Source organism: Formica exsecta, unplaced genomic scaffold (assembly GCF_003651465.1).
Source record: "Formica exsecta isolate Colony F162 unplaced genomic scaffold, ASM365146v1 scaffold391, whole genome shotgun sequence".
Taxonomy (NCBI): Eukaryota; Metazoa; Arthropoda; class Insecta; order Hymenoptera; family Formicidae; genus Formica; species Formica exsecta.
In genome coordinates, this window is record NW_021851147.1 from 516,543 (window position 1) to 528,366 (window position 11,824).

At 29.6% G+C, this 11,824-nt stretch overlaps 1 protein-coding gene across 1 annotated transcript; it reads right to left on the reverse strand.

The window, feature by feature from the left end:
- Positions 1–1,103: 1,103 nt before the first annotated feature.
- LOC115239614 (G-protein coupled receptor Mth-like) lies at positions 1,104–9,553 on the reverse strand. The gene is made up of 5 exons (XM_029814218.1): positions 8,382–9,553; positions 7,804–7,882; positions 5,480–5,664; positions 2,993–3,158; positions 1,104–2,472 (listed from the first exon to the last, which is right to left on the reverse strand). The coding sequence occupies exons 1-5, from the start codon at positions 9,217–9,219 to the stop codon at positions 2,220–2,222; spliced, it is 1,521 nt and encodes a 506-aa protein (XP_029670078.1). The 5' UTR covers positions 9,220–9,553; the 3' UTR covers positions 1,104–2,219.
- Between the last annotated feature and the right edge of the window lie 2,271 nt (positions 9,554–11,824).

Consider the following 11,824-nt stretch of genomic DNA (forward strand, 5'->3'; position numbering starts at 1 on the left):
CGATCATATTAAAATTTGCACAAATTGTAGTCATATCAAAAATAAAATCGTTGTCCAAACCTTTTGGTCCGCGAGCAACGGGCTCTCTATTAATAGGGGCTTGAATTCTTGGCCATCGCGTTCAACTTCAAACATCGATAAGTTCCAATAAACTACTCCGATTTTTAAAAAACAGGTAGTAGTTTCTTTTCACGCCCTTTAATCTTATAAAATAAGTTTTTTTTTATAGTCAAAATTTATTTAAGATTTTTGAAGAACGAAATAAAAATCGCTTTTTCTTAAATTTGGACATTTTCGATTTTTTTTTATCTTAAAAAAAAAGTAGGAATCTTCTCCTTTAAAAAGAGCCCAGGATCAAAATGGGCAGACCTTTAGTTTTCAAGATACAGTCCGTTTTAGGTCAGAGCACATCACCAACGGTGCAGCTCGGACACTGTTGCAAGTGCAGACAGATAATCTTGTCAGTTCTATTGCTTATGGACAGGCGTGGTGATCTCTCTCATATATAAAATATATAAAATATTGCTAAATACAAATAGAAAGGGAAACTTAATTTCATCGACGTTATCTCCGATCGATGTTATCTGAAAAATTCAAAATACAAATTTTATAGCTGTAATCAGTTCTTTTAGATACAGTTTTTCAATCATTCTATGATACACACATACTAAATTTCTATATAAATAGATAAATAAAAGAAAATAAATTTATACCAAAATATAATGTCCGGCAAATTTACATTGTGATTCTCAGTAATTTTTCTTTTCTTTTTATAAGTTATGGTCATCTCTAACACAAAGAATATTTTATTAATAATAGTTTTAAAATATACTCATCACAAATTGTAGAAAATCGTATTATCATGTACTTAAAGAAAGAATTTACTCTCTTTTTAAGAATATTTTAAAGATATATCAAAGAGAAAGTTTATATTTGCTTATGATTTGAATGTTTCATGATATATTAATTTAAGGATATTCATTAGATTAGAGAAACACTAGATATGTGTCTTTTAATTGCATGCAACAGAATCAAAAGAAACGAAATATAATTCCAAAACAAGAAATTTATTTTTGTTACAAGTAGATTTATATTTTGTTGTGCACATAGAAAAATAAATATTTTGATATTAAAAACATCTCCTTTTAGAAGTAAATAATAATTTTAGGAAAGTGAAAGTAAAAATTGTTGCAAATAGTGTAAAAGCTCTTATCAAAAAAAAAGAAATATTTCTATTTGTAAATGTGTAGATATTTTTTGACAATTCTGTATAGCAAGCAAATCGAATTACTAGAATCCAGAAAATATTTTAAGTAAAAATATCTTATATATGCTGTTATAAATTTGCGAGAGAAAAAGACACATTTGCGGATATATAAACTTATAAAATATTTTAAACAAATATTAGTTATTTAAATATAGTATGTATTTTTTGGGTGTAGATACAAACGCAGATAATAATAAAAATAATTTCTCTCATGCATCAAATCTGATATGTAATTGAGATGTTATTTATGGATACCGATGAAAATAATAAAAGTCCTTCCCCGTTTTCTTACTTTGAGTAAAATGTTGTATCACTGTATTGAAAAAAGCAATCATGAAAATATATTTATCGTCACATTTGTGGTATATGAATTAATTGAATGTTGAATAAAAAGATAGCAAGTGAAAGAAAAAGAAAAAAATAGTTTTGTTGTTAAATTTGTTATAAATTAATTTTAAAATTGTTTATACTGTAATGTAACCGACATCGTATTTCAGATTAAGATTAAATCTTGTTAAGTTATTTTCAGATTAAGAATAAGAGAAAAGGATGCGAGATATATGAAATGTATAATACATATGCATTGCGTTATACGCATCAAATTAGATATACTGAGTATCTTGGACAAAGTTGAATAAATTTGGCAAGAATACATTATATAATATTAGTCCCATCAGACAAACTCTTTGCGTGAAGGTTCGTAATTAATATTCTTTCATACCTGAAAATAGTGCTATTTCCGATCCCCAGGTTTTTTCATATCGCATTAATAAGGAAAGGGAAGGAAGAGGGAAGTATTAGTTGATAAATGTCTGGTATTGCCGATGAGTACGAACTTCTCAATATCTTTTTGAGAAGATTTTCCTTCCTCAACACAAAAAGAGATTAATATTCTTCCATAGAAAAATTATTTCTGATGGTGGCGCAGTTGTTGAAGTTTGTAACATCGGCTTTATCTCGAACATTTGAGAATAGATCCGTGATTCTGACCGAAATGCTTTAATAGCAATTGCATTATTTTCTTCTTGCACACAAATATGATGAAAGTAACGATATACTGGACGGGAACCATCAAAAAAATAATATGATGGATGTACCGCTTTGTAACATTATTAATCAGCCAAAATTCCCATATTATTATTAAAATCCACTTTATGGCTGTCATAATAAATACCACGATAAACAGTTTTAGATATAGATTGAACCTGTAAGTGAATATATCTTTTTTACATACATTTTCTGAAATTACGATACATTTGATCATAAAAATTAAGCTATAAACGAACACATTCTAAGTAAATGTTATTTCATAAACAAAATGTTTTATTTGAAAAATTATAATTATTTTTTTTTCAGATATACGTAGATATTTAAATAATAATATTATAAATGCTATTAGTTTAAATTAAATTAAAATAAAATAATAAAGATAAATTTCAAACTTAAAGAAAGAGAGAAAAATAGAGAGAGAAAAAATTATAACATTTCTCTGAAAAAGAAATTAAGAAAATTTCGCGCACGATTGAACAGCGACGATGTGTTTGTACAAGAGAGCTTATCGTACTTATAAAAATACATTACCGTAGGTAAAAAAAATCTAAAAAATCTGATCATCCTTCTCTTGGATCGAAATGATCAAAAGTGATTAATTTTGCCGCTGACGAATGAATACAGAGGCACATATCAAGACAGCATGCATCGATATAAAGATGTTTGTATACGAACCATTGCCTGTTGTTGTTAAAAGATTGCCTTTCTGAATTTTCCATATGATGGGTTGTGTCTTTCTCGTAGCGCATGATCTTCAATGCTGTATAGATGGATAAGCAAGTGCTACTAATGACGCTGATACCTTGAGGCCCAAGAAAATACAACCAATATGCCTCATTCGCTGAAATAAAAAATATACTTCTCAAATTATATCATATGCACGTATACAAACAAACATACTTTTACAATTGTCTCTTACAATTAGGCGAAAATTTCTGTCTACCTATCATAAAAAAAAAATTGTTATCGAATTCATAAAGAGCGTTGAATAGAACGTGGATAGACTCCCGGCTGGTATTCATCTTGCAATCAGATAGATCTTTCCCCATAATCAATAATCTATCCAATTCCATCAATCAAAAAACCGCAAGATAAATTTTTAATTAAAACTTCGACTATTACGAAGAAATTTATTCGTGAGAACTCGAATGTTGTCTTTACTAGAGCGGATAAAGGAAATGTTACCGTCGCTTTGTACAAAGACAGATACATAGAAAAAATGACTAGCATGCTCAGTGACACTGATACTTACATATTAGTTAAAAAAGGTCCGACAAAAACATTAACCAACATTGTCCGAAAAATGCTCACGGAATGAAAAAATAATAATTACATATCGGAAAAATTATAAAAATCTTTATATTGCTCGGACGGTTTGCTTTCAAGAGCCTATAAATTGCCAAAAATTCATAAACCGGACTGCCCTCTTAGGATTATTATTTCTTCGAAAAATAGCACATTATATTCTCTGGCGAAATTTCTCTGCAATATTATTCAAGAGTCTATACCAATAGCTAAAAGCCACGTTTCGGATAATTTTTAATTAGTAGAAAAATTTAAAGACACGTTTATTGATGATCATTATAAATTAATTTCGCTTGATGGTGTGTTTTTGTTTACTGACATACCATTAGACTTGGCGATGTAGATAGTATAGCTAAAAGATGGATACACATTAAAAAAAATTCGGTATTCCGAGGGATGAGTTGTTATGAGCTGTCCGGTTGGTATTAGACTCCACATATTTCTTTTTTAATAATTTGTTTTACCGACAAACTTTTGGCACACCCATAGGCTCTCCTCTGTCACCGATCATTGCGGATTTAATGTTACAAGATTTGGAGAACAGAAAATAGAGCGATCGCGATTTTACCGATTAACCTGCCTTTTTACGTCAGATATGTAGATGATATCGCGTTAGAAGCTTTCTCCTTTATGCTTAAAGATGTTTTAAAAACGTTCAACTCATTACACTCGAGATTTCAGTTCACGATGGAGGAGGGCGTGGACAACAGACTTGATTATCTTGATGTCACCATTATTTTTAACAATAGCCTAGTGGAATTCGATTGGTCCACAAGCCTATATTTTCCGGAAAATACCTAAATTTTGAAAAGATGACACATCTAATAAATTTCACAAAAATGTAGTGTATAAAATTTCCTGCAACAATTGTGTCTTATGTTGGACAAATTCGCAGATTTTTAAAGACGAGGACACATCGGAACCACATAAACAGGAATGCGACTCAACATTCAGTCATTACGGATTACAGACTGTTGAATCATGAATTTAATTGGAGATTTTATATGAAAAACCGATCCTGGAAAAAAGGCTAATATCTGAAATGGCCTATATAAAGAGACAGAAGAACAGTTTAAACTTGCAGAGTGACACTGAACAGTTCGACTAAATATATATCCCAATTTTGGAGAGTATGTGAGAGTTTTGTGCGCCCTTATTTCCTTCCGTATATATACGTTACTGTCTGGTTTTATTTGTGATTTAGCGTTACATTATAAGATCACTTGTACTGTTTTCTTTGACAAGTGTGTCTCGTTCCCGTGGTTTCCCGCGCACTTTTACGCTTTGATCTGGTGAGTCACCTTGTCTTCGGATTTTCGGCCAATTACATATCATTAATTATTTGATAATTTAGAGATAGCATGCATGACATTTGCATCATTACATCCTTCTCTCAACGGCTGGAGCCGATGAGGGTTGGCTCTGTTGTGGATCTATGGAGGATGTCGGGATCTCGCGTGTGCTAGTTCATAGGATATTTTTTTTTTATTAACGTATGTATCAATTTATAACTCCAATTTTCATGTAACCTACATTTTCTTGTGATCTACTCATATATTTGTATTCATTACAGTTACTGAAGATGGTCCGAAGTGGACCAAAACGTCTAATAAAACGGCGCCTTTAATTAATTTCATTTTTTTAATTTACATCCACATCACACATATAACAGCGCTTATAATTAATTTTATTTGTTTCTTGTTTTGCATCTACATCACACATCCGGCTCTGATTGGCCTTTTTTATTATTGACTTTAAACATATTCTTACTTTTGATATAAATTCTCAGATTTATCAAATTCAATCATAATTAAATGTGTTGTTAATAGAGTTACGTTAACAGTGACATATACTCACTATGAAACCAACATTTATTGATGCCAAATTCTGGTTGGATCAAGTTTTTCGGCACTCCGGGAACGAAGTCCATCATGATACAGATGATAGTAAGAATGAAGGGACCTCCCCAAGCAATGGTGGAATATATGAACTTTTTTCTCTCTTGTTGTTTTTTTCCTTTTTTTTGTAACGACCAAAGATCTCTGCAAAACATATAGTTTATACTTTACATTTAGCCAGTGACAAAACAAATTGCGATGCAAATCATACATCATCATTGTACATTAAAACGAATGTGCCTTTAATCAAGGATCTTGAAAATCTGTTCTATGTAATTATAAAATAACGATTTATGGTATACAACATTTCGACACGATAAACTACCATATATTCAAATATATCGACATTTAACCAACATGAAATCAATTTTGATTTAGCAGAATGTTTGATTAAAAAATTAGAAATCGAATTTCGTTAAAGAACTGTGGTCTTGTATTATTACATAAAAAGAGAAAAAATTAAAACAATATCGGATTAAAATTTATAAAATATTTAAAAGAGAATAAAAATTACAAAAAATAGTTTGTATTATTATGTCGTAAATTATCTTACAATTTAATAAAATTTTATTAATAATTTAAAATGTTATTTTTTTTAACAATTGAATGCACTCTTATAAAATAGAGATTAATTATTTGTTTTGGAAAAATAAGATCTGATAGAAATTTCCAATAGGAAAAATGTAGTATAAATAAGGAAAATATGCCATGTCATGCAAAATGCCACCGCTCCGTAATTTTTAAGTTTTTTGATAAAGAGTACCACCTTAATCTACGCAGTTGATTGCATTTGGTGACGAAACGACAGTGCGCAGTTGTTTCTTTGTGCAATATTTTTTAAAATTTATAAAATATTTAAAAGAGAATAAAAATTACAAAAAATAGTTCGTATTATTATGTCGTAAATTATCTTACAATTTAAAAAAATTTTATTAATAATTTAAAATGTTATTTTTTTTAACAATTGAATGCACTCTTATAAAATAGAGATTAATTATTTGTTTTGGAAAAATAAGATCTGATAGAAATTTCCAATAGGAAAAATGTAGTATAAATAAGGAAAATATGCCATGTCATGCAAAATGCCACCGCTCCGTAATTTTTAAGTTTTTTGATAAAGAGTACCACCTTAATCTACGCAGTTGATTGCATTTGGTGACGAAACGACAGTGCGCAGTTGTTTCTTTGTGCAATATTTTTAAATTAATCAAAATAAATTTAAAAAATATAGCTTAAATCTTATTTTATAGTATTCAAAAGTATAATATTGTTGCTATGTAATACTTATATCTTCAAGTGTAAATGGATCATTATTCTTAGTGAATCAAGTAACCTATTCGTTACAAACGTGTTTTGTAATCTTCTTTATTTTTACATTTAATGATTACTACGTGGGGTAAGATGTTGCATTTTATCTGGAGAAAATGACAGTTCTCTCTCTCTCTCTCTCTCTCTCTCTCTCTCTAGCATTTCATCCCGGAATGCATGTAGCAAAGTCAAATTACTTTCTGTAAAATCTAATCGCAACAAGTATAAAAGGTTAGTGTTATTCAACTTAATATAGTTATAACTATGTTAGTTATTACGTAAAGTATTTTTTAACTTATTTTGATTAATTCAAATATATAGCATAAAGAAACGAATCTGTATCATATTGTCACCTGCACTAAACTGCAATCAGAGTATATTAGTGATATCCATTATCAAAATACTTCAAAATTATAGCAGTGTCATTTTCCGTATCCAACAACTGGGTGAGATATCACATTCACAAGAATTTTTTTTTGTTATTGTTAAAATAATTTATATAAAAGGAGGATTATAAACTCTTCTTTAATTATAACAAAATATAAATATAATGACAAAAATATCAATTTGTGTTTTATGTTCTTTAATTAATAATTACAAGGATATTTCCTTTCAAAATTAGATATAGCGTATTCCCCCGAGTTACTCTATACGTTTTAGATTAGAGAAACATAGCCTACATCTGTATTAAAATTGTCGTTTCTCGAGCAAAGTAGTTGTTTTTATACTCTCTATCAACATAACACGACACGATAATATATTTTTTTTCCGATCAATGCAAAATATCATGACAATATTCGTTTTAATCTTTATGTATTGTTGTAAATATAATCTGATTGCGCATACATTTATACATATATATCACAGATGATAATTCATCATGTCGTGTCTCTTGTATAACATCACAATCTTATAAAAATAAATTCACATTATAAATAAAATATAGCATGAAGAAATATACTTGACAATTTTTACCTAAATGTCCACCACATATCGCAACTCATTACACTTAACCAAAAATCGCTTGTCAAATTGCAGAAATACTTGATTAGAGCTGCAACAATGAAATAAACAACTTTAAAATGCCGCTAATTGACAAGTATCACTATATCTCTGTAAAAGTCTATACTAAACTATACAAAATGTTTTACTTTAGTTATAATATTAAATATTATAATATTAAGTATTTATAACAAGAGCAATATAAATAATAAATATTACTTTAACTTTTAAACTAAGGATTTATAACAGAGAACAATATAAGTAATAAATACGTACTAATATATTACGATTTAAGAGAGACATAACTCTGCAGAATTTTAAAAGCCCTATCATATAGATATTTATTCAAATAAACTCAAATTGATTATACGTTAAAGTACACAAAGCACACATAATTTCAATTTTAATATTAATGCTTGAGTTTTTAAAGTTTTAATAATCTTTACATTCAAGTTTTACCGTTAAAAAATAATTAACAAAAGTGTACACGAATAAGTCTAATGTATACATTGTATTGACTGCATTATTATATGATTTGTATTGTACTGTACCGCTTATAAGGCAGATGGAATACGTCAGATCTTTTACGTTGAATAGATAATCAATAAGTACGATCGTGTGAGCGATAAACGCCAAACTGATAACTCTGCGCAACATGAAACTATGTATGTTACAAAGCTCTGGCAGTATGGAGTACACCAAGAATATTAAAAACAAACACAGCATAGACACTATATTGCTATAGAATAATATGGTTAAATCAATTGACAAGAACTCATTAGCGAGATCTTTTCCGATCTTATCCATTTCTTCAGAAAAGGTTTCATTCATAGCCTTCAAGCAGATAGACGCATTAAACTGATCATCATCCATCAGACAATAGATTGTTAATTGAATAAATTCAAAATAAGGATAAATAGTTCCATTATGGGAATAAATGTTACGTTGGCGCGGATTTTCAACAATCATTGGACAAAATTCGTCTACTTTCTTATTTTCATTCTGCATCGAATCGTTCGAATAGTTATATACATTCGAGAAAACAAATTCATTTTCTTCAGCAATGCAATTCTTATGAACCAAGCAATTATTAAAAGGACAACAAAGTATGTGAATATAAGTAATATTATCACAAATCTCGTGTGGAATAATGTGATTTAACAATTGTGATTTTATAATTTTTATTTTTACTTGCACGTAATTATCTTCGTTGTCATTTGTATAATTTTTACGCAATTCTGCTTTTTTGTCATAGTTTCTCTTGGTGTCCTCGTCAAACTCGCGCACTGTCAAATTATCTTTGTTATCGTCATTCGTAGAACTTGGTTGCAAAGCTAAAGATGAAACGATGAGTAGAAACATGCAAAACGTGAGAATTTTCCAACACATCGTCGCCTTTTTAAATAGATTTTACTGTCTGATTCACAAATGATTTCAATTAATTAACAGGGCATCGTTTAACAGATGGACCATGCTGAGATATGAAGGCTGTCTAGAAAACTGATGTTCTCTGAACAAACAAATCTTCTTAATTTCGGTTGTCTTTTAATATATAATTAACTTTCTTTTTTATTATCTATATACAATTAATCTTTCTTTTATTATTGTAAAAACTTGTCGCGTTTTCACACGTCGTGAGCGTAAATTTTTCTGTCATGCCATCGTGAATCGAAAAACAGACTAAGTCGAGTTTATCTCGAATGTGGCTTTAAATAATTAACGAGACGATGCTCGACCGATTATCAGAACTCAAGTGAGCGGGTCGGCAAGATATGGTAGATGAAGTAATACCCTAAAGCATGCCATTCACCATGTTGTTCTCTAGAGAGAGGGAAAAAAACGAGTCGTGCGGCGGAACGCTGGTGTTCCATATGAGCGACTAACGCGTTGTTCCGGGCGTATCCGTGCTAATTCGCTTAAATGCTTAATTGTTTAATTCCATTTAATACGTCTGCTTTCCGAGCGACTCCGTCTGTCTCCGTTTATCTCACCTTCCTTTCTCTCCTGACTTTTCCCACACGCTTTCTCACTCAATCGAGAGACGTTCGCGTCAAATTTACTGGGAAGAAGCTTGTTGTTCAATGTTCAGCAATTGCAGCGATACGCGAAGTACGAAAGTTCAAACGCGAGTGATATCGTCGGACACTGTAACGTTTTGGCCGATAGGAATATTCTTGTCCTAACAAAGAATGAAGTTATTTTTATGACGACTTACAAGATATGTATTTGCAAAAGAACGATAACAATAAATAAGCACCTTGATAAGACAAAGCATTGATTTGCCGAGAACAATATCATTATCAGCTTGACAAAAAAACTAATTTTGTTGAGTCCTACAATTTGATTTTTGGAGCTAATAATTTAATAATTTGCTACATAACGAGATTGGTTATTTCCATTTATTTAATTTCAACAGACGGTAAATTTTTTTCAGTTGTTAACATACGTATGGATCCGTTTAGTAGTAACGAGATTATTATTATGCATAAGTTCTGAAGAAAATTTACTTTACATTTTTATTATCAACATTATCTGTAAAAAATAATATAAGGTTATACTTAAAAATAATTAGATAATTAATTAGTATTTTAAACAGTTCTTACCAATTTTATAAGAGGAAACTATAATTTTTATTTCAATTTATAATTAGCTAGATATGCAATGATTAAGATAGTTTATGAAGCTTAAAAAATGTGCCATCTTTAAATTTATTGCATCATACTTTTTTTTGATTAAACATTCTGGCCATAAACATTCAATAATTTAAAGATGAACCTCATTTTTATTCACGCCTTTTGCTAGAGATTGTACATACATATTATGTCTAATCAACACTTATATCCGGTTATCGGGCTATTCTTGTACATCAGAGTCTTATAAATAAGAAAAATTCTTTTGAGATAGACGTATTTTCAGTGCAGTACAATGTAATTACTCTTGCATGCAAAATTATTACGTAAATGAATTATATGCACGTGTCGCATAATAAATACGCAATACGCAATGTAGTTAATAATCTCTGGAAAATTTCCGCTGTTTTTTTTTATTCGAGGATATTTTGATTAAACCTTGATTAAATCAAACGTTTCTTTTGTAACATTAAAATTGGATCAATGAATTAAACAACACTTTCAATCTCTTTGTAAAATGTATTTTTTAACTTTAATTATAAACTTTAGTGTTGTTATTAAATTCTTAAAGTGAATATTGTACAAATACTGTCTAAACGCTATTAAGAAGCTAAACGCTTCTTATTTTTCACGAATGTTTCCTTTATATCTGCAATCTATTACTGAAAATAGTTAATGTTCATAACAAATAAAAAAGAACATTGATGATGCACGCGAAGCGCGCGCGGCAGAGAGAATCAAGAAAGTGTGAAGCGAATAGTGTTCTCTACTCTGATTGGTTTCGTCATTTTCAAATCAACTCATATATGTATATATCAACATATATATATTGATGTTGTGTGATGATAATTGTGTGTGTATATGTGTGTGTGTGTGTGTGATAAATACTCTTACTAAAATATTATCTGAAAATGGCGGACTTCTAATGAATCCGCTTCACTCTCCCTTGATTCTCTTTAGCTCAAGGTAATCTAGTAATGTAAATAATAATATAAAACTACGGAATCGATGAATAATTGACATTGTTAAAGATAGTTTATCTAATGCTGTAATACTTTATGCAGGTGATTCGAATAATAAGCCTTGTGTGTTGACAAATTTCTACAGACAATAACTTAAATTCGATTCAATGATAAGATAAGGGTAATTATGCAGGTATAGAAAACCACCGATTTTGATAATTTTGTCGTGATATTTCTAATATTTGCGAGACATGAATCGACTTTAATTTGAAAGACAATAGGTTAAAAATGAAAAGCGTGATTAAAAAAATATTTTTACGCACTGTGAACTGTTAATGCATATAGTTTGACGAGAAACATATACTAAATATCATCGCATACTACAGATTTGTAGATAGTTTA

Bases quoted from the DNA above. Each gene is read 5' to 3' on its own strand.
- LOC115239614 (XM_029814218.1), bottom strand. From the start codon at position 9,219: ATGTGTTGGAAAATTCTCACGTTTTGCATGTTTCTACTCATCGTTTCA. The intron at 5,665-7,803 runs GTAAAAATTGTC...TATGTTTTGCAG, and splicing joins GATATGTGGTGGACATTTAG to AGATCTTTGGTCGTTACAAA. The intron at 2,473-2,992 runs GTTCGTATACAA...ATTCACTTACAG, and splicing joins TTTAACAACAACAGGCAATG to GTTCAATCTATATCTAAAAC.